Raw genomic sequence first — 24421 nt, 5'->3', positions numbered from 1 at the left:
AAATCTAAGGACCTTGATCAAAAATTGAAAAGGAATAAGATTTTTATCAATGGAGGAGGAAAAATAAGGATGGGAACCTAATTTTTGGTTATTTTGGTTCCAGTCCCTAATTAATCTAATTGTTAGATTGAAACCTTGTTTGTTTAAATATTTTGATCGAGATCCTTAACATCATTTAAGAGATTTAACTCATGCAATTATGCATTTAATGTCTCACAAATTATGAAATCAAAACAAATTCAAATGATATTTTAAAAATATAATAAATAGTTAAAAATCAATTTTAGAGTAATATTGTTCTTCCCAAAAAAGTATAGCAAAAAAATTAATGTACCCACATAATAATTAACATATTTTAAAAAAAAAAACTATTGATATATTCTAAAACATAAAATATATACATATAATTAGCATGGGTACATTTAGCAAAATTAAAAATGTTTACAAATAAAAATAAAAGTTTTAAAAATATGGGCACAAAAAAGAATTAATATATGGGTACAAATGTCAAAAAATAAAATGGGTACAAAATAAAAATTAAAAAAAAAGGTCACAAATTAAAAATGGGTACAAACTAAAAATAAAAATATATGGTAAAAAAAAAGTTAGCCATAAATATGAATATACCAAATATAACTTTCTAACACTAAATAAATATATTTACTTATTTATAAATAAAAATATTTTATTATTAGAATAATTAATGACGTTTATTAAAATCTAAGGACCTTAATAAAAAATTGAAAGTAAAATCCAAATCTTCAACTACAGTAGGCTAGTTGAGATTAATTAACTACAGTAGGCACACGGGATGTCGATTAGTATGACAATAACGGCTAAATGACCTTAAAAAACCACACAATGACGATTGAAGTTGTTACCAATTTATTTACTCTTTCTTCGTCTAGAAAGCCGGCTGCATTGATTTTTCTTTTTTGGGTTTCTATAATTGATGCCCTAAAGAATTGATCGTGAAGGATATGTGAAAAGTTTACAGAGGCGTGAGCGTTAGTGAAAATTGAGAAAAATAACCATGTTCATGTTGTTCAAGTTTGTAATACTCATTCTGACAAGCGTAGCAGCAGCTGAAGATTTCAATTTCACCTACCATGGCTTCCGATCTGCAGATCTTAGCCTAGAAGGCGTAGCAGAAGTGACATCCGATGGTATTCTGAGGGTTACAAATGATACTGTTCAGAGCATTGGTCATGCCTTCTATCCCAACCCAGTAACTTTCAAGAACTCATCTGATGGACCAGTTTTATCTTTCTCTTCCACATTCATCTTTGCTATGAGATATAAAGTTCGCCAAGGCCATGGAATCGTCTTTGTCATTGCTCCAACAACAGGGCTGCGTGGAGCTTCTCCAGCTGGCTTCTTTGGCCTTTTCAACAGGACGAATGATGGCAGTCCAACGAATCATGTTTTTGCTGTAGAGCTCGACTCTTTCGAGGACCCAGAATTCAATGATATCAATGACAACCACGTCGGGATTGATATTAATGGTGTAGTCTCTGTGGTATCTGCCCCAGCCGGATATTATGCTGGAGAAAGATTGATCACGAGTGGCCAGCCTGTGCAAGTTTGGGTAGACTATGATGGCACCAAGAAGCAAATCAATGTCTCTTTGGCACTGGTTAGTAATGGTAAGCCCTATAATCCACTTTTGTCTTTGATCCGTGACCTTTCCCCAATCCTTCACAGAACCATGTACGTGGGTTTCTCCGCATCCACTGGTAATCTAACAGCAATAATTATGTTTTGGGCTGGAGCTTTACGATGAACGGTCATGCTGAAGAACTTGGTCTCTCACAACTTCCTAAGATGCCTCGTTTAGGACCTAAAAAAATACCTAAACTTTTGACCATTGGTCTGCCTGTGATATTAGTGAGTTCCGCTTTGCTAGCATTTGTTTTTTGGGTATACTATGCCATAAGAAGAAAGAAGAAGTTTGCAGATCTGCTTGAAGACTGGGAGCTTGAGTATGGGCCTCAGAGGTTTAAATATAGAGAGTTATATATTGCCACAAAAGGGTTTCGGGAGAAGGAGCTTTTGGGCAAGGGTGGATTTGGTAAGGTTTACAGAGGTATATCGCCGACCTCGGGAACTGTGATTGCTGTGAAGAGGGTCTCGCACGAATCAAGGCAGGGGATGAAGGAGTTTGTGGCAGAAATTGTCAGCAATGGACATCTTCGTCACCGGAATTTAGTCCCCTTGTTGGGCTATTGCAGAAGAAAAGGGGAGCTACTGTTGGTCTATGAGTACATGCCTAATGGAAGTCTGGACAAGTACCTCTTTGACCGACCGGCAGTCACTCTCGATTGGAGCCAGAGATTTAGAGTCATAAGAGGTGTAGCATTAGGGCTGCTTTATCTGCACGAAGAATGGGATCAGGTTGTGGTTCACAGAGATGTCAAGGCCGGTAATATTTTACTAGATGGGGAATGGAATGGAAGGTTAGGAGATTTTGGGCTTGCAAGATTATATGACCATGGCGCAGACCCTCAAACTACTCATATAGCTGGAACATTTGGGTATCTAGCTCCAGAGTATACAAGATCATGTCGGGCGACAACGAGTAGTGATGTGTTTGCTTTCGGTGTATGTTTGCTGGAAGTTGCCTGTGGAAGAAGGCCAATAGAAAATCACGGCTCCGAGAATGTGATTTTGGTTGATTGGGTGTTTTCTTGTTGGAAAGGACGTAATATTCTTGAGGCGAAAGATCCAAAATTAGGTAATGATTTTGTAGCAGAGGAGGTGGAGTTGGTGTTGAAGCTTGGGCTGTTTTGCTGCCAATCAGAGCCTTCGATGAGGCCAAGGATGCGCCAAGTTGTGCAGCATTTGGAGGATAATGTTCCTTTGCCTGCAGAGTTTTCACTTCTTGGTCTCTCCTCACGTGGCTTAGGCATTTCTCAGAATGAAGGTTTTGATGAATATACAATGGCCCCAGGGTCTTCAGTGTCATCGTATGTTCCAGATTCATCATTCCTCTCCTGCGGTCGCTGAATCTAAAAGCAATTAGGAACATCTTTGTAACTGGTATCCATAGCGTAAGCATCTTTGATGGGTACTCCTAGTACTTACGATTCTTGTAAACTTCAATAATTTCAAGGCCAATAATACGCTAAGCAAGTTTGTTCTTTTGGTCTTTTCTATTCTGTCTGCATTGCACTCATACCAAATGTTTCCTCGGTGTAGAAGGATCCAATTATAGTCGTACTCTCATCTGTCATTGTTCTTGTTCACTCGTGTTCATTAATGTTGTCTTTAAATTTTAATGGAGAAGACCATGTGTGTGTAGTGATTTTCGTTCACTCTATTTCATCTCGATCTGATGTTTATAACCTTTCTAAGACTCTTAACATTAACATTTTCAGTTCTTTCAATATATGGTTTTTTATCCTTTGACATGGTTGAGATGTTTCATGTGAGCAGTGTCGTATATAGCAACGATCCGTTGGTGGTTGTTGTTATAGTACTGTGTTAAATACAATGTCACTGGAAATGTTGTTTAGTGTCTTTGTGTGCAGTGCAGAATTGCAGATGAATGTGCTGTGTCTCCAGGACAACCTGAAAGCCGCAGTTATCAGACAACGAGAACCATTGCCGGAAAGCTTGCGTTGAGAGAATGCTGCAGGTGAGTCTGTCAACCATCTTTTAATAAAATGTTAACCAATAGTTGACATGATTCGATTTGATTCATGTAGATTTTATTCGAAGGATTGTTAATGTTGTTGTTGCACTTCTAGAACTTTATTCAAACACGTGTTTTCTTATATAAAAAGAAACTTGCAGACTCATGAATTGAGAAAAGAGTGTAAAAGAAGAGAGGACTGAAATAGCAAATTTAATATTCTTCACAATATAAAAAGTCTATTGACTTAAGACATACAAAAATAAATTGTAAAATCTTGAAAACTCGCAAAGTTCCGTGATATAAACAAAACCTCACACACGCGCGAAGAGGCTAGTATCTCAGTAAGTACCTTAATCAAAGTGGTAAAATACCGTTTAGGTCATTGTTTTGCATAAAGTTTTATTTTGCTCGCTATGTTACATTTTTCGCCAATTTGGTCGCTGTGCTTAAAAATGCTTCTAATCGTCCTGGAATTCGAGAGGAACCGAGTGATGTTTAAACACGTTTTCATCTCAACATGCACGGAGCTTACTTGTACATTTTAGGAAAGACATTGGAAATGGACCGAGATTAGGAACGATATTAAACACCATGAACAGAAACGTATTTATCCATAATTCAATGTCATTAGTCATGTAACCACCGCAAATGTTTTAAAAGTTGAATGTTTCAAATTGATTACAATTTTATAAGAAAACACGAGGTGTGTATTAGTTGATAAATAATACATGAGAGAAAATACAACTGTCAAAGCACCTTGATTAAGTCAATGTGATCTTCAAGGTGTGCAATCACAACTCAAACGATTGCCAGGAAAATTTCGACAACTCGATCGATTAAAAAGTCTTATTTCATCAGCCCCACTCTCCATGTCTTTCTCCCATTCTCCAAATCCATTGCAAGCACAATGGTAGTAGTACTAATGTGTTTCAAGCTTGTAATATTATTTGTACTAGTTAGCCTAGCAGTTGCTGAAGATCTCAGTTTCACCTACCATGGTTTCCGGTCTGCGAATCTTCGCCTAGACGGCATAGCAGAAGTGACATCCAATGGCCTTTTGAAGCTTACAAATGAGACCGCCTTCAAGATGGGTCATGCCTTCTATCCCAACCCAGTAACTTTCAAGAACTCATCTGGTGGCACAGTTTTCTCCTTCTCTGTCACCTTCGTCTTTGCTATGAGATATCCTGATCTCCGTGACCATGGAATAGCCTTTATCATTGCTCCGACCAGAGGGCTGCCCGGAGCTTCTTCAAGCCAGTACCTAGGCCTTTTCAACAGGACAAACGATGGCAGTCCTACCAATCATGTTTTTGCTGTAGAGCTTGACACTTTCAAGAACACAGAGTTCAAAGACATCAATGACAACCATGTCGGGATTGATATTAATGGTATGGTTTCTGAGGTATCTGCTCCAGCAGGATATTATGTTGGTGAAAGAGTGATTACGAATGGCCAACCCGTGCAAGTATGGGTGGACTATGATGGTAGCAAGAAGCAAATAAATGTCTCTATGTCTCCAGTTAGTAATGGTAAGCCCTACATTCCACTTTTGTCTTTGACGCGTGACCTTTCCCCAATCCTTAACGAAATCATGTACATAGGCTTCTCCGCGTCCACTAGCAAGTTTACTGCATGTGCGTATGTTTTGGGGTGGAGCTTCAAGTTGAATGGCCAGGCTGAAGAAATTGTTCTCTCAAAGCTTCCCAAGCTGCCTCCGCTAGGACCAAAAAAAAGATCTAAACATTTGACCATTGCTCTGCCTGTAATAACTGGGAGTTCGGCTTTGTTAGCACTTCTTTATGGTGTACACTTTGCCATAAGAAGAAAGAAGTTTGCGGAACTGCTTGAAGACTGGGAGCTTGAGTACGGACCTCAGAGGTTTAAATACAAAGAGTTATATATTGCCACAAAAGGGTTTCGGGAGAAGGAGCTTTTGGGGAAGGGTGGATTTGGTAAGGTCTATAAAGGCATATTACCCAACTCAAAAGCTGAGATTGCTGTGAAGAGGGAGTCACACGAGTCAAGGCAGGGGATGAAGGAGTTCGTGGCAGAAATTGTTAGCAATGGAAGACTTCGTCACCGAAACCTAGTTCCTTTGTTGGGCTACTGCAGAAGAGAAGGAGAGCTACTGTTGGTGTATGAGTACATGCCTAATGGAAGCCTCGACAAGTACCTCTATGGCCAACCAACGGTCACTCTCAATTGGAGCCCAGAGATTTAGGGTCATCAAAGGCGTAGCATCAGGGTTGCTTTATCTCCATGAAGAATGGGATCAGGTTGTGATTCACAGAGATGTGAAGGCGAGTAATGTATTACTTGATGGAGAATGGAACGGAAAGCTAGGAGATTTTGGGCTTGCAAGACTACATGACCATGGCGCAGACCCTCAAACTACTCATATAGCTGGAACATTTGGGTATCTAGCTCCTGAGCACACAAGATCAGGCCGGGCCACAACGAGCACTGATGTGTTTTCTTTTGGGGTATTTTTGCTTGAAGTTGCCTGTGGAAGGAAGCCAATCGAGACGCATGATTCAGAGGTTGTCATTTTAGCTGACTGGGTGCTTTGTTGTTGGAAAAGAAGTAACATTCTTGAGGCAAAAGATCCAAACTTGGGAACCGAATTTGTAGCAGAGGAGGTGGAGTTGGTATTGAAGCTCGGGCTGTTATGCTCTCAGTCAGAGCCTGCAGCTAGGCCAAGCATGCGCCAAGTTGTGCAGTATTTGGAGGGAGACCATATTCTTTTGCCGGAGCTGTCACCCCTTGGTGTTTCTGCCAGCGGCTTATCGTTTGCTCACAAAGAAAGTTTCGATGAATTTGCAATGGGCACGGGGTTGTCGCATTCATATGCTTCAGAGTCATCACGCCTCTCAGGTGGCCGCTGACACCAAGCACATAGCATTCTCGAGTACTAAATGCTTTTTATCTTGTCAACGTAACTTATATTTATGATATATTTACTCATTGGTATGTTCATCGGGTTCTCTCTGTCTTCGTCAAACATGTGATTATCTCTAACGTGTTCCGATGTGTTTGAAATTACAATCTGTGTGTATGTGAACGATAGTTGGTCCGTCGCTCGATATCACCACGTTAGACTGGAGAAGAAGGTGAGGTGAAGGACTTCAACTAAACCGGAATCTCTAGCGACTTCTGTGTGCATACTGCATATTGTTCCAACTCTGCGTCTCCTCTTTTATCTGCGAAAGGTGACTATCATCGTCCTTTTTTCTTTAGCTAGATGGTATTGCAGGAGTGACATCGAATGATCTTTTGAGGCTTACAAATTTCACTCAAATGGCATGCATGCCTTCTATCCCAACTCGGTAAACACGAATAAGAACGATGCTCACTCCTTGCAAATTCATTCGTTGTACCTATCAGAAACAAATTCATTAAACGTGTATTGGTTATACACTAAGTTTCTATAAAAATACAATTCGGAAACCTCAAAAATCTAAATCAAAGTATGTAAACGTAAAAATCGAAGTACGTTTGTAGCGAAAGTAATAATGGAGCACATGTGCACAACTATAGTTTATTGTAGAGAGAGGCCATGGAGGCTCCACAAGATGTTCTGTTATAAGAATGTAGACGACTCGAGACTACCTGTAGTTAGCCTTGTTAACTAGGAAATGATTTTCTTATTGGAGACAACATTTGCACATTTTAGATTAAAAGTGACCTATAGCCCTTTATTAGACATGACATTTTTTTTTTTCATGAAAAGATATGTTTACAATAAACTGTTAGAAATAAATTAGTTTCGAACTCGTCATTTACAATATTCCAACCTATGAAAATAAATAATACTTAGAAAGAAAATGAAGGAAAAGGAGAGGAACTACTTTGGAGGCAGTTGCGGGTCGGGTTCATTAGACAGGCGCGGACTCTGGATGGTGTGTTGAATTGGCGGTAGCATCAGACTCGCTTACTCCTTTCCGATTGAACCAATCAAAGAAATGCCGGTGAGAGTGGCGGAAGCCTCCGCGCCTTCTCAACTCTCAGGTACTTCTCCGCCCATCTCTCTTTCTCGATACCGAACGCCGCCGCAAACAGCGGTTTCCCCATTTAGTAGAGTTAGGGATTTTGCCGAAATCTGCACTGTTCGATTCATGTTGTAGGATATAATCCTCAAGGACACTACCTTTTTCTGTAATTTTTCTTCCAATCGTTCACATATATGTATATATGTGTTTATGTATATGTTAGTATTTGTATCTATGTGCAGGTTCAAATGGTGGACAGACAGCTCCTCCAGCCTGCACACTTTTAAGCGTTGGACAGGTTTTATCTCTGCTCCTGTGCCTTTGTAGTTCTTAAATTTCGTTCCTTTTTTTCTTGAAATTGGTTAGATTATAGAGAATTTCTAATTAATATTGACTTTTTGAGCATAAGCACCGATTTCGGAAGTATAAATGTGTGTGCATTGTAGAATTAAGTTCATAATTCTATGGCAGGCCTTCTCCGGTACGCAGAATGTTTCTAGTATGCAGAAAGATGAAGCGTGGAGAGTGAATGTTCGGATACAGGGGTGTGACCTTGAACATGGTTATCTATGTGGAACCATGGAAGCTCTTAATGTTCCTATGGCAGACACACCGGTAAGGAGTTTCTTCTTTTGTGTCTGTTGTTCATCTGTCACCATGAATTTTTGTTTGTTTGAGGATTGGTATTGAGAATAAATATTTCCCTGAAATGAATTAAGAACAACAAAAGAGTGAACGAACGACTGAGGTTTTTATCGGGACTGCTCTTTACTTAAGGAGTTTCATACCCCTTTTTGGTACCTTCGGTTTTTGTACTGCTGTTGTTGTCTGTGTTCCACATCTAGATGGCGAACCTCATATGGTTCAATCTTAAATCAAGCATTCTTTGGGATTCATTGGGTGCAGCAGCTACGAACTTGATTTGCCTAATTTTCAATCTTCAATTCGTAAGATATCAGTATGATATTCACTGCTTATTGTGTGTCCGTGTGTCTCATACGATCTATAAAGTTGGCTGATTCTAGTCTGCCACTTTCATGCAAGACGTGTACGTTAGATGTGACACCTTATCTACTTTTTTGTGGATATGGAAATCTAGTTATTGTATTAAAACAACCACACCCACCCCCCCGCACCACCCCAACTCCCATATTCTGATATTTTTGTAACCTTCATTTAGTTTGTTTTTCTACATGTATGTTAGGTAGTTACCTTTTGGGAAGGAGAGATTGTTGACACCAAGAATTATACTTTCTTCACTGGAAAATGGGAGGCAACGTATGTTTCTTTTATTCTTTTAACCTCTATGTTGACCCTAATTATCGTATCATGGTTGTGGGTTGTGGAATAACGATCTAGTGCTAATTTGTTTAACTCTTTACAGGCCAGACGATGATATAAGGCACTGGACCAAGTTTCCTTCTTTTTCTGCTCTGCTGGTATGGAGTCTTAATCTTCTCAATCATATGGCAAACTTCTATTATCTTCTAATTAATTCTATTGTTTACAGAGCCAAGTGGAAGTTGATGGTGGCAAATCATTAGATCTGAGTAATTATCCGTACATATTCATGGTAACTGATCTAATTGTTCTCTTATTCATTGTATAATAACTACTTATTCGTCAGATGCAACGTTGTTGAGTTCTTTGACATTGTGTTGGTGCAGAGATGGAAAGAGCAATATTTTGTGAATGTTGGCACAGACTGTGGGCTAACAATAGCTGGCTTTTACTATGTCTGTTTCTCGTGTAGCGATGGCTCCATTAATGGCTTCTATTATGATCCTAACAGCAGGTATACTGGCCAGAGTATTTCCTTCCTTTATAATGGGATGTGTAAATGCTTACAAAGTAGATTGCCACTTCCCTTATTATGCACTGTGATTTAATTTTCTGAACACATTGCAACCAAGTGACTGATAAACGTTACTTGAACTAACTTGCAGCCCTTTTCAGAAGCTTGAGCTGAAATCTACCAACGAGGGACGATCAGGTTTCAGCTTTTCATCATATGAACTGCGATAGATGAGAATATGTCTACCGTAGATGCGTACTAGGTATTGCACAACTTTGGGTCAAGTTTCAAGAGCATTTAGCTCCTTTAGTACTGCAAGAATTGATAAAACTTGTGCAGATGTACATTTGTTTGTGTTCGTTAAAGTCTATCGCAGAGCTGTGTGGTGTTCTTGAATATGGTAATTACCGTGTACTAGTTACTTTGAGGTGATGTGAAATCTTGCATATGTAGCGAAACGTTCAGCTCGAAATCAGAATTTATGATTCTTCTTTTGTAGTTTTTCATTGGATGTTTGATTACATAGCTTGGTGTTATTATTTCAAGGAAAAACTTAGCAATTTCCCGAACTTTGTACCTTGTTCGACTTTGTCCTACGAATTTTCGTTTTGGTTGAGTCCCTCTAAACTTTCAGTTAATTTCATCACTTGCAAACCAACTTTTAGGAGCATATATGTCAGCAAAATGCAACATTCACAAGAAAAATTAGTAAATCTTATGTATTTCTTAATTGAGCTATGAAAAAGAATTCAAGGGAAATTGAAACTTTTAACACGTGTATTAAATCAAGGGAAAATTAACCAAAACATCCAAAAAGCTTGCATTTTAATTATAAGGACAAAATTTTTTGATAATACCCAAACTGGGCATAAGAAAGGTGACAAAGGAGGGCTTCAGAAGAAAAAACCATGCAGGAGGATTCACATGGGTTCACATGGCTTTTATCAAAGCAAAAGAAAGACAAAACAAGATCCCGTCAGAACAAAAAACAGTGCCAAAAAAAAAAAAAAAAGGGAAGATAAGACACACCATTCAATTAGAATTTTGTATATTAGTATCCTCATTCAGTGTATATAAGGAGAAATTCCTTTCATTGTAACAACCACCTCTCAACTCTCACCATATACACACATTATCTTCAAGCATTTGTAGCCTTCATAGCATCCTTGTAAACACTTCCTTGTAGACACTTTCTTGTAAACAATTATCTTTGTAAACATTCTATATGTCAATAAAAGTTCAAGTGTACATATTCAAGCAATCTTCAAGTCTTAAGTAAGTTTTCCTTTTTTTTTTTTTTTTTATTGTGTTTGTTTATTTAGACTTCTAGTCCAAAACAGGGAAACAGTATTGTAATTGTATTATTAACCTGCTAAACTGACGATCATACTTTGTTCGAGCACTCTGTTATAATTGAATGCTTGCCATAAAAATAACAGGACATTAACCAGAGTACCTCTGATTTCTTCGTACTTTTGAGTTCAGCCTTTAAGGCCTTATACTTGTACTGTGAGTGGCAGTCATGTTGAAACATGTCGAGTTCCATGTGCAAGGTTTTATGTCTAATTGTTATAATGGTCATCCGACTATTTAACCGGGTCATGCTTTCCGAATCTAGTATTAGAGCCAAGTTTAACATTTTAATAATATAATTATGATAGTAAAGTACATTGAGGACGGAAGTCTCGTTGATACAACTGATATCATACTTGTTTCTTTTGTATGAACAACAGATATTATTGTCCTTGTAGACATTGTCAACCACAACAACCAGGTATTTATTATTCCAGACACCTCACTATAACTAGCATAAAGAGAAGATTAGCATACATATCCAAAAGAATTAGCAGGACTTTAAAGAAGCAAAAGTTTTATCTTGGTTATCTTGAACATCCTTCATTTATTCGTAAATATAATAACACAGAAGTGCAGCATAAAGTTTTAGAAGCACAAAGAGTAACAGATCAAACTTTAGAGACCTTGAGAGAAGAAAGAGAGTTTCTAAAAAACCAATTAGCAGTAACTTTAGAAAAAGGTAGACTATAGTTTATGATAGATTACCTTAATTTAGAATTAGTGAACTTTAAAAAAGAAAAATAACCTTAGACCAAAATAGTTTAGTTTGTTATTTTCCATCGATAAAGCATAATCATATTTTGTATAGTGAAGAAAATCCACAAGCCAATAGTATTGTAGATCTTATTATTAGTCAAGCAGAAAATATAAAATTAGAAAATAATAAGCATAATCATTTGTTAAACCAGTTGTTAGAATATTTTCAGAAAAATTCCATAAAAATAATTTGACAAAATTTAGACTATATTACATTTCAGTTAGAAGATAATAATAAAAATATTCAAAAGTTTCCTAGCAAAAGAGAGATAAAAGAGCTTGTTGACCTCATAGATAGTAAGCCTAAGCAAGTAGAACTTAGATCATTAAAAGTAGTTGAGCAGTTAAAATTAGAAGTCCAAAAAACTCAATTAGTGCAAAAAGAGTGAAGTAAACAAGTAGATAAGTTGCATAATAAAATAAATAAATTATTAGTTTAATGACTGATTCTAGAACTAGCAGAAAATATATCTAAGCTTTGAAAGAAATTAGTAAGCTATACAAAGAAGGTTTAACAAATTTTTCAACACAAGTAGCCAGTAGTAATATTCCCATTAGGCAAAATAATTAATTATTCAATTAGTTTTAAGTTTGGCTGAAAAATTAGATCAAGGTGAAGAACAAGTAGCAGAAATAAATCAAGTTTTACATAACGCATCTTCAACACTTCCACCATCTTTGCTAGATAAATTAGAAAATTTAACTTTAAGTGCAAATAATAATACAAGACCTAAGCTAAATCATTTTGATAATAAAAAATGAAACCTTTTAGGAGAAAAGGAAAAGAAGTAGTTAGAGCTGAAGATATTTATCCAAATGAAGAAGAAGCACAAGAATTTATTAGAAGAGGTTTTGAGAGAACACAGAAAAACAAATATAATTTGTATCAATTAGGTTTATTTGAAAACAGAAGTAGAATTGTAAGTAGCATCAGTCAACATGAAGTTAGCTGTATCGATAAAGAAGTTACACTTAATTTAATTAGTAAAAAAGCAGTTACCCATTTGAGAAAATCACAATTTAGTTAAATTCATATAGGAACAATATTAATTGGAATAGCAGGATTGACCAGAGCACAAATAGGCACAAAGACTTTAGTATACATATATGATGATAGATGGGATAATCACCAGCAAGCAGCAATAGCAACAGCTGAAGTAGACTTAAGTTCAAACTTAGCAGTTATAGATTGTATTCTAAATTATGTTATGACAATATGAATTTAGTAAATATATTAAAGTGAGCATAAGAACAAAAAATTACAATATGAAAGGAAAGTAGAAAAATTTATGTATTAGTTTAATGTATATTAGTAAAGTGTCTGATAGATATAATCATAAGTTTAATTTAGAATTTCAAAATTTAGTTCAAACATTTGGTAGTAAACATGTAAATATGATAGAAGCAAAACCAGTAGATAATAGCTTTTTAGAATGAACTCAGTGGGCATTACCTAATTTAGAAGTAGCAAAAAATAGACAACTAGACAAAGTACAAATATATGAAACTAGTACAGGTCAAGCAACAATTAGGTTTAGTAATTACAAGCAACTAGAAAAAATAGAAGAGAATGAAAGCGAGATCGAAAATGAGAGTATTCATATGACTTTTGATAATTTAGATATTAATTTAGTTGAGCAAAATTTCGATCATATTATACATAAACTTATATAAGATATTGATAATTTAAATGAAGAAGAGTAATTAGAAAAATATAATACATATGATTTAGGACTACATAGAATTTCAGATGAAAAGATGAAAGTTTTAATTTTAGAAATAGGAGTAGAAAATATTTTAGGATCAAAAGAATATAATAATTTATTAGAATTAAGAGCAAAATGCAAAGTAGAATGTAATTCAGCAGAAGAAAGTAGTACATCAGGAGTAGAAAATCCAAATCTAGGACACGCAAGTAGAACTGATCAACAATTTTTGAAACCAACAAATGAACACTATAATGAAGGAGCACAAATAGACCACATAGAAGAAAGCATAATAAAACCTAGAAAAAATATGATTCCATATTTGAGAGGTTTAGAACAAATTAATATAGCAGGTAATATATTAAACATAGATAGTGAGATCCACAAGATTGGGAAAGAACGATTGAGAGATAGAAAAAATGTTGCGTACATGCAGCATTAATGTTAGATTTTAGTAATTCACAAAATATGTTAGATTATTTTAAGTATACCTTAGATGGTTTAGTTTTTGACTATTTCCAGATGTGGAAAGTCCAAAATCTAGAACAACATCAGACAGCCAAAACACATTTTAACATTGATGGTTTTGTTACTTTGATTAAACAAGAATTTTTAGATCATAATAGGTTAGATGATAGAAGTGAACAAGAACAAAAAAGAACAATTAGAAATTTAGAACAATTACAAATTTGTGATTTACAATATATAGCTGAATATACCACAGATTTCTTTAAATATTTAGGAAGAACAGGTAGAATTAGTGATATTAATTTATTAGATACTTATATGACAAAAATAAAAGAACCAATAGGTGAAAAGATTTGGAATGAATGAAAAAAGCATCCAGAGAAAAATGATATTGCAATAGGACTTAGAATTCAACATATATATGATATACTTAGACAAGAGTGTAGTCAAATAAAAGTTAAGAGACAAATTAGGAAACAATTTTACTTGAGTTGTAAAAATATAGATTTACCACAACAGTATGGTTGTCATAAGAAGAATAGGCATAAGAAAACATACAAAAAGAAATATAAATTATACAAACCATACAAACAGCATAAGAATTTCGGCATAAGACCTTCAAGAACATATAGGAAGAAAAAATATATTCCAAAACGATTTAGGAAAAAGAGTAGTAGACCTTGGATTAGAAAATATAAAGTACCAAAGGATAAGAGTAGCTGTAATATTCATGTGGAGAAGCTAAACACATTAGACCTAAATGTCCAAAATTAGGTAAACAGCCGAGAGAAAAACTACATTTAATGGAGTTGTTTAAGTTAGAAGAGGATGAGGACATACAGTCAATATACAGTTTAGATGACATAAGTGATAATGATATATTCTGATTTTGAAGATTCAAGTCGCACCAGTAGTGATTTAGAAGAGTATATGTGTGTATTTATAAAAGAACACATGAAGAAGAATATAAATACATTAATTTAGGTTGGCCAGAAAAATGTCATGACACACCCCGACCGAGGTCAGGGCGTGCTGGCCGTCACGCAAAGGTGACGTAACCATGTGCACAGTGCAGAAGCTAATAAAATAATAAAGTAAAAGTATGAATAAATAAAAACTAGCATACATAAGTTAGAAGTAATAAGTGCTAGCGTAAGTGAGACACTAGTTCAGAGCAGAAAGCCTAAAGTAGTCCAAATTAAAATAGCGTTACAACAGTGCACCCGAAGGTGGACATACGCTGGTGATCGTCTGTCAGAAATGCTGGGAAAGCCCTCTGGGAAACCACCAAACCAACTGAATAGCTATAACCTGGAGGGGCGCAAAACAAAAGCGTGAGTGGGCAAAAACAAAGCTTTTCGAAAACCATTTCAAAAACAAGATTCTAACCCCTCGCCGTAAAACCTGTATACTTCCCAGAAAATAAACATATGTACGTATATATAGATATGCCAAATCATGCTCAATAATATGCCATACCAAATCTCACGATGAAATGCAAGTGCTCAGGTATAAATCACATCAATAATATATAATCTGGCAGCCGGAGTCACCTAACGTGACCTGTACGACTGCATCTAGAGCTCAAATCTCAATATCAATAACTAAACCTGCCCACGAGTCGGAACCACCTAAAGTGGTCTGTACGACAGGCCTGGGTGTAATACATATAAACGCTCTAGTGCTACGATCACGTGAAGGCTGTGCGAATAATCGCGGGTCACCTACGAGTCGGAACCACCTAAAGTGGTTTGTACGACAGGACTGTGCACCTAACTTGGATCCAAGCTGAGCGTGTGGTGCGGGAGGTGAACAACACGTGAAGGACTGTGCCCTACTCTGGGCGGGAGCACTGACACCGGGGGTGCAGGTTATGAGCTCTCTAAGCATCTCTAATCACTATTGAATGCAAATATGAAATAACGCTTACCTAGCACTTACCTGTGCATCCACAGCACCAATTATGCATACGTATATATATACGATTAATAAAGCAACTAATGATGCATAAGGAATGATAATATAACACATGGCATATAACTAATAAACATTTAAATCAATTTCTGGGAAAATAATAGTATATAGGTATATACGGAAAACCAAAAGCCCACTCACTGGTATGTAGAAGGGTCGTAGCCCCTCTGCCTCGAGTGACCACGCTTGTCCTTGGGATACGTCTCACCTATATGCGAAAATACTATAAAAACGTTAATTTTAAAGCACATAACCTTCCTTTCGTAATAACTTCTCATACATTGCTCAAATTGGACAATTGAATATACCAACATGCTCTACACAACCTCAGGATCACACCCAAATTTTTAGAAAAATTTCCCACTGCCGCACGCGCCCCCACGCGCCGGCCACGCGCAGGCACGTGCCTGGCACGCTGACGGCGTCAACTGACGCCGTAGGGAATATTCCGTTAGTTCTAACGGATTCCGTCAACGGCGTCAGGAATATTCCGTCAGACTTGACGGAATATTCCGTCTTCTTCCCCGGCGAGACTCCGGTGACGTCGCCGGCGCCGGAAAATCGCAAAAACTTCAAACTTCGATATCTCACTCGTTTTTCGTCCAAATTTCATAAAATTACTACCAAATTGAAGCTTAGACCTAGGAGAACACAAATATACCACTTTTAAAGCTTAAAAACCACGAGATCTCACCTGTCCACACAAACCAAATCCGGCCAACTTCGAATACGGTGATCTCGACGTCCAATTCCTTCAAATGAACTACTTCGAGACTCCTTGGAACCTCACCAAGCTACCTACAAGCTTCATTTTCCCTAAAACGTGAGGAATTACGTTTGCATGAATAGTACCCAAATCGGATATTGTCGAAACGACGTGAAAACGATAGAGTTCTCACCTGAAAATGGTACGACTGGACTCCCACGAGCCTCACGAGCTCGAATGTGTACTCAGTTCCTTCGATCTGTGGAGATTTAGTGAGTTGTGTGTGTGTCCGTACGTTTTCAAAGGAAGAGAAAGGGAAATGGAGCTCGGGACACAGACAGAGAAAGGGACAGAGGGTTAGGGAGAGTGAGGGTGTGAGTGTGTGGCCCTACACATGCCAACACAACACAAAATACCAATAGACGTAAAAGAAACAAACTAGGGACAAAACTGTCTTTTCACACGTGCGTTTTTGATACGTTCGGGACGGGCTGTCACAACTACCCACCTTAATAGAATTTCGTCCCGAAATTCAAAACAACCCAACACAACCCCCTAGTGACCAAAGAACAACCTGGGATACAAATCCCTCATCCTATCCTCCGTCTCCCACGTAGCTTCCTCGACCGAATTATTCCTCCACAAAACTTTCACTAAGTTCACCGTCTTGTTCCTCAGAACCTTTTCCTTCCAGTCTAGTATCGTCACTGGTTCCTCGTCATAAGTCAAATCTGGATTAATCTCCAAGGGTTGTGGAGGTATCACATGAGACGGATCAGCAACATAATGTCGAAGCATGGACACGTGAAACATGTTATGCACTCTAGCCAACTCCGGAGGCAACTCCAACCTGTAAGCTACCTCACCAACTCGCTCTGTGACCATGTATGGTCCGATGTACCTGGGACTCAACTTGCCTTTCTTCCTAAACCGCACAACACCTCTCCACGGCGAAAGCTTCAGAAATACCCAATCTCCGACCTCATACGCTCAGTCCGTAGCATGCCGATCTGCTAAGCTCTTCTGCCTGTCCTGGGCTGCTTTCAGGTTAGACTTAATTACCTGAACATTTTGAGTAGTCTCCTCAACAATCTCCGAACCCACTAAGACTCTTTCTCCAACCTCTGACCAACACAACGGTGTGAGACAAGCTCTACCATATAATGCCTCAAATGGTGCCATGCCAATACTCGAATGAAAGCTGTTATTATAAGCAAATTCCATCAAATCCAACCGCTGGTGCCAAGCATCACCAAACTGCAACACCGAAGTTCGCAACATATCTTCCAAAGTCTGAATAGTTCTCTCTGACTGTCCGTCTGTCTGAGGATGATACGACGTGCTATAAAGTAGTCTCGTACCCAAAGCTTCTTGAAAAGCCACCCAAAACTTAGATGTAAATCGTGGATCACGATCCGAGACAATACTCACAGGGACACCATGATACTTCACAATCTTCGAGATGAACAACTCCGCTAAACGACTCAAAGAATACTTCTCCCTCACTGGAATGAAATGTGCCGACTTAGTGAGCCGATCAACGATCACCCAAATGCCATCAAAACCATTATGTGTACGCGGGAGCTTGTACACAAAATCCATGGTAATATTTTCCCATTTCCACTCTGGAACGGGAAGCGGCTGCAACAACCCAAACGGCTTCTTCCTTTCTGCTTTAACTTGCTGACAAACAGTGCACCTACTCACATACTCAGCTATCTCCCTCTTCATACCCGGCCAATAATAAAATGGTCGAATGGTATGATACATTTTAGTAGCTCCTGGATGCATGGCATAAGCCGAGATATGTGCTTCATCGAGAATTTCTTTCTTTAAATCCAAATTATTCGGCACAACCATTCTTCCCTCTTGCATCAACATGCCATCCGACTCACGTACTCTGAGGTTTCTCCTCCTTCCTTGATCTCGAGCTTGATTAGTTCTTAAGTCTGCTCATCAGCTACTTGAGCTGCAAGCACCCGATCGACTAAGATTGGCCTAACTTGAAAATTAGCAAGTAAAGCCACATCTTGATCTTCTGCTTCTAGCCTCACTCCCGTAGAACGCAAGTCCGCCAAAAGAGGAATACGACTTGCATACAACGCATTAATGCAGCCCTGAGACTTCCGGCTGAGTGCATCAGCAACTACATTTGCACGACCAGGGTGATAATCAATCGTACAGTCATAATCGCTAAGCAACTCCATCCACCTCCGTTGACGAAGATTAAGTTCTTCTGAGTAAAAAGATACTGAAGACTCTTGTGATTTGTAAAGATCCTACATTTCTCTCCATAAAGATAGTGTCTCCACAACTTCAACGCAAAGATAATAGCAACCAACTCCAAATCATGTGTAGGGTAATTCAACTCATAAGGTTTCAACTGACGTGAAGCATAAGCGATCACCCTACCATGCTGCATTAACACGTATCCCAGACCATTCAAGGAAGCATCGCTATAAACCTCGAAATCACCACTATCGTCCGGGAGTGCCAAAACCGGTGCATGAGTGAGACAATGCTTCAACTGCTGAAAACTCTGCTCACACTTATCATCCCACTCAAATTTAACATCCTTCCTCGTCAACCTCGTTAGTGGTAAAGCAATCACGGAGAAATCCTTAACAAATCTCCGATAATACCCCGCCAAACCAAGGAAACTTCTCACCTCAGTGACGGTTCGCGGTTGCTCCCAATTCTCCACAGCTGCGACCTTCTGAGGGTCCACCAAAATACCCTGAGCAGAAATGACGTGCCCCAAAAACGCAACTTGGTCTAACCAGAACTGGCACTTACTAAACTTAGCATACAATTGGTGTTCCCTCAACCTCTTCAACACCAAAGTAAGATGTCGAACGTGCTCCGCTTTAGACTTAGAGTATACCAGAATGTCGTCGATGAAAACAATAACAAACCTATCCAAATATGGCTGGAATACTCGGTTCATCAAATCCATGAAAGCAGCTGGTGCATTCGTCAAACCAAATGGCATAACCAGAAACTCGTAATGACCATAACGAGTCCTGAACGCCGTCTTAGGAACATCCTCCCTACTAATCTTCAGCTGATAATATCCAGACCTCAAGTCAATCTTGGAGAATACACAAGCACCTCGAAACTGATCAAACAAATCATCGATACGTGGCAACGGATAACGGTTTTTAATCGTTACCCGATTCAATTGCCTGTAATCAATACACAGCCTCAAAGTTCCGTCTTTCTTCCTCACAAACAATACTGGAGCTCCCCACGGTGAAGTACTAGGCTGAATGAAACCCTTATCCACTAATTCCTGCAACTGAACTTTCAATTCCCTTAACTAAGCGGGTGCCATAGGATAAGGGGTTAAAGAAATAGGATTAGTACCTGGAAGCAACTCAATGGTAAATTCCATGTCTCGATCTGGTGGTAAACCAGGTAAATCCTCGGGGAAAACATCAGGAAAGTGTCTGACTACCCTTACATCCTCAACTCTACTAGGAACGGCCTCATCCAACACCACATGAGCTAAGTACCCCTGGCAACCTTTAGACAATAACCTTTTCGCTCGCAAAGCCGAAATAACGCCATGTCTCACCCCACTCTGCTCACCCACAAAAGTAACCACAGGTAGTCCAGGACGATGAAACGTAACTATTTTCCCGTAGCAATCAATATTGGCACAATAGAAATGCAACCAATCCGTGCCCAGAATCACATCAAAGTCGACAATATATAACGGGATAAGATCAGCTGGCATAACAACACCCTCAACTATCACTGGACACCCTGGGTACACCCGATCTACAATACATCTCTCTCCTCTAGGCATAGCGAACTCTAAATCGTACCCTAGAGATGTGGGGCGAGGTTGCGTCACTTGAGCAAATGTATGAGAAATCACAGAATGTGTAGCACCACAATCAACTAATACTCTAGCAAAATAACCAAGTATATTCAACGTACCCATGATCAAATCCGGATTGTTCTGAGCGTCCTGCAGCGAAATATTATGAATACGCCCCTGGGTCTGCTATCGTCCGCCGCGACCTCTGCTCGTCTGACCACCGCAACTCTGAGTACCACGCCCCTGACTGGGCTGACCAAACTGCCTCGAAGACCCCGCACTACTCGAAGCAATCTCTCCCTGCTGAAACTGTCATCCCTGAAACCACTGAGAACCGCCTGCTGGAGCTGGAGGATACGGCATATAACCGCTAGAGTACGAAGGATAACCACCCTGAGAATATGGGTCCTGGGGATACTGATACTGTACCGGGGCATAAGGAACATCATCACTCTGATAGTGATAGGCACCACCTCGACCTGCCTGCCCATAACTACTCGGACCCTGAATCTGCTGGATAGGTGCAGGTGGCGGCAAGAAAGTCTGCTGCGGCTTCTGCTGCTGACTCTGGGGATAATTCGCAGCTCGATGTCCTATCTGCCCACAAGTAAAACAACCACTGCTGCCACGCCTACACTCGCCAAAGTGCCGATTATTATACCTACGGCAAAGTGGGGCCCTACCTCGGCCACCATCACCCTGTCTCTGGCCTCGAGCACCACCAGCAAACCTACCTCCACATCCCTGACCAGTGGCGCTGAAACCACCGCTAGAAGAGCTAGAACTAGTACCACCCCTCTTGAAATTCTGAGTCTGACGAGGCCCGAGTGACGCTTGACCTTTACCCTTAACATCTTTCTTCTGATTACCGTTCTTCTCTTCCTCATCACTCTCGCTCGACATGTTTTCCGAGTCCTCAACTCTCAGTAGAACCTGATAAAAGTCCTGGTAAGTATCACAATGAGTAGTAGTCGCCATTGACCGCCATTTCTTCTTAGTACCTAAGCGAAAACGACGAAGCATTTCCGCCGGATTACCAGCAATCTTCGGATGGTAGCGAGACAAGTCAGTGAACTTCCGATAGTACTCATTCGTTGTCATCTTCCTCTGTTTCAACTCAGTAAATTCCTGCTTCTTACGATCGATGTACTCAGGGGGCACAAACCTTCTCTTGAATAAATTAATGAAAACATTCCAATCCGTCTTCTCAGCTGGAGTCAAACGACGAAGTTCCTGCTACCACCAGGCTGCAGACTCCGAACCCAGAAACCACGAGGTCGTCTCTACCCACTTCTCGACAGGAAGATTCCCCTGACTATTTAGAACACGAAAAGTCTTCTCAATGTGCTCTAACCATCGCTCCGCACCCTCATGACCTTCATTACCTTCAAACTTATCTAACTTCAAATTATACATAGTCTCCAGAGGAGTCCTCTGGGGAGGGCGAATCGCCGACTGAATGGCTGTAGCAATAGCTTCCCCCAGCTGAGCAATATCGGGGAAACTAGGCTTATCAGAGCGACGTGGTTCCCGATGAGGCGGCATAGTTCTGACAGAAGGCACCAAAACCATTAGAATACTCACAAAAGTAAAGGACTGCCAAACCTAGGCTCTGATACCAAACTGACACACGCCGACCAAGGTCAGGGCGTGCTGGCCGTCACGCGAAGGTGATGTAACCATGTGCACAGTGCGGAAGCTAATAAAATAATAAAGTAAAAGTACGAATAAATAAAAACTAGCATACATAAGTTATAAGTAATAAGTGCTAGCGTAAGTGAGACACTAGTTCAGAGCAGAAAGCCTAAAGCAGTCCAAATTAAAATAGCGTTACAACAGTGCACCCTAAGGTGGACATACGCTGGTGATCGTCTGTCAGAAATGCCGGGAAAGCCCTCTGGGAAACCACCAAACCAACTGAATAGCTAGAACCTGGAGGGGCGCAAAACAAAAGTGTGAGTGGGCAAAAACAAAGCTTTTCGAAAACCATTTCAAAAACAAGATTCTAACCCCTCGCCGTAAAACCTGTATACTTCCCAGAAAATAAGCATATGTACGTATATATAGATATGCCAAATCATGCTCAATAATATGCCATACCAAATCTCACGATGAAATGTAAGTGCTCAGGTATGAATCACATCAATAATATATAATCTGGCAGCCGGAGTCACCTAACGTGACCTGTACGACTGCATCTAGAGCTCAAATCTCAATATCAATAACTAAACCTGCCCACGAGTCGAAACCACCTAAAGTGGTCTGTACGACAGGCCTGGGTGTAATACATATAAACGCTCTAGTGCTACGATCACGTGAAGGCTGTGCGAATAATCGCGGGTCACCTACGAGTCGGAACCACCTAAAGTGGTCTGTACGACAGGACTGTGCACCTAACTTGGATCCAAGCTGAGCGTGTGGTGCGGGAGGTGAACAACACGTGAAGGACTGTGCCCTACTCTGGGCGGGAGCACTAACACCGGGGGTGCAGGTTATGAGCTCTCTAAGCATCTCTAATCACTATTGAATGCAAATATGAAATAACGCTTACCTGGCACTTACCTGTGCATCCACAGCACCAATTATGCATACGTATATATATACGATTAATAAAGCAACTAATGATGCATAAGGAACGATAATATAACACATGGCATATAACTAATAAACATTTAAATCAATTTCTGCGAAAATAATAGTATATAGGTATATACGGAAAACCAAAAGCCCACTCACTGGTATGTGGAAGGGTCGTAGCCCCCCTGCCTCGAGTGACCACGCTTGTCCTCGGGATACGTCTCACCTATATGCGAAAATACTATAAAAACGTTAATTTTAAAGCACATAACCTTCCTTTCGTAATAACTTCTCATACATTGCTCAAATTGGACAATTGAATATACCAACATGCTCTACACAACCTCAGGATCACACCCAAATTTTTAGAAAAATTTCCCACCGCCGCACGCGCCCCCACGCGCCGGCCAAGGCAAGGCCACACGCGGCCACGCGCAGGCACGTGCCTGGCACGCTGACGGCGTCAACTGACGCCGTAGGGAATATTCCGTTAGTTCTAACGGATTCCGTCAACGGCGTCAGGAATATTCCGTCAGACTTGACGGAATATTCCGTCTTCTTCCCCGGCGAGACTCCGGTGATGTCGCCGGTGTCGGAAAATCGCAAAAACTTCAAACTTCGATATCTCACTCGTTTTTCGTCCAAATTTCATAAAATTACTACCAAATTGAAGCTTAGACCTAGGAGAACACAAATATACCACTTTTAAAGCTTAAAAACCACGAGATCTCACCTGTCCACACAAACCAAATCCGGCCAACTTCGAATACGGTGATCCCGACGTCCAATTCCTTCAAACGAACTACTCCGAGACTCCTTGGGACCTCACCAAGCTACCTACAAGCTTCATTTTCCCTAAAACGTGAGGAATTACGTTTGCATGAATAGTACCCAAATCGGACATCGTCAAAACGACGTGAAAACGATAGAGTTCTCACTTGAAAATGGTACGACTGGACTCCCACGAGCCTCACGAGCTCGAATGTGTACTCAGTTCCTTCGATCTATGGAGATTTAGTGAGTTGTGTGTGTGTCCGTTCGTTTTCAAAGGAAGAGGAAGGGAAATGGAGCTCGGGACACAGACAGAGAAAGGGACAGAGGGTTAGGGAGAGTGAGGGTGTGAGTATGTGGCCCTACACATGCCAACACAACACAAAACAACCAATAGACGTAAAAGAAATGAACTAGGGACAAAACTGTCTTTTCACACGTGCGTTTTTTATACTTTCGGGACGGGCTGTCACATGTCATAAGTGTAGTAAATTGGTTGCAAATAAATACTATAATACATATTCAATATTGTGCGAAAAGTGTTATAGAAATAAGTTATTAGAAATTAATTTAGCAGAATCACAAGAAAATACTGAAATATTAGGAAACATTGTTTATAGTATAGAAAAGCCAAAAAATAGTTCCTTAATTACCATAAATTGTGAAATAGAATTAGCAAAAGAATATAAGATACAAACAACAGTTATGATAGATACAGAGAGTACAAAGAGTGTCATAAAAGAAGAATTAGTACCAGAAAAATATAGACAAAAATTAACAAAACCAGTGAGAATAACAATTTGATGAGAGACTAGTTTATTTAACACATTGTATTAATAATGAGTCTATTAAAGTAG

The 24421-nt window shown here is 39.4% G+C and overlaps 1 protein-coding gene and 2 pseudogenes across 1 annotated transcript; all 3 read left to right on the top strand.

The window, feature by feature from the left end:
* Positions 1-872: 872 nt before the first annotated feature.
* Positions 873-3140, top strand: LOC103939557 (annotated as a pseudogene).
* Positions 3141-4324: 1184 nt separating this feature from the next.
* Positions 4325-6937, top strand: LOC103939558 (annotated as a pseudogene).
* A 549-nt stretch (positions 6938-7486) lies between these two features.
* Positions 7487-9930, top strand: LOC103941727 (glucose-induced degradation protein 4 homolog). The gene is made up of 8 exons (XM_009351921.3): positions 7487-7648; positions 7872-7927; positions 8101-8244; positions 8834-8907; positions 9014-9068; positions 9140-9202; positions 9297-9424; positions 9576-9930. Exons 1-8 carry the CDS (start codon positions 7603-7605, stop codon positions 9652-9654), a joined length of 645 nt encoding a protein of 214 aa, XP_009350196.1. The 5' UTR covers positions 7487-7602; the 3' UTR covers positions 9655-9930.
* The last annotated feature ends 14491 nt before the right edge of the window (positions 9931-24421 follow it).

The sequence above is a fragment of a genome, unplaced genomic scaffold (genome assembly GCF_019419815.1).
Source record: "Pyrus x bretschneideri cultivar Hongxiangsu unplaced genomic scaffold, Pyrus_bretschneideri_v1 Contig11, whole genome shotgun sequence".
NCBI lineage: Eukaryota > Viridiplantae > Streptophyta > Magnoliopsida > Rosales > Rosaceae > Pyrus > Pyrus x bretschneideri.
This window is presented reverse-complemented; position numbering and strand designations above follow the sequence as displayed.

Coding starts and splice junctions, on each gene's coding strand:
- LOC103941727 (XM_009351921.3), top strand. CDS start 7,603: ATGCCGGTGAGAGTGGCGGAAGCCTCCGCGCCTTCTCAACTCTCAG. Junction 8,245..8,833: donor TTCCTATGGCAGACACACCG/GTAAGGAGTTTC, acceptor CATGTATGTTAG/GTAGTTACCTTTTGGGAAGG. Junction 8,908..9,013: donor ACTGGAAAATGGGAGGCAAC/GTATGTTTCTTT, acceptor AACTCTTTACAG/GCCAGACGATGATATAAGGC.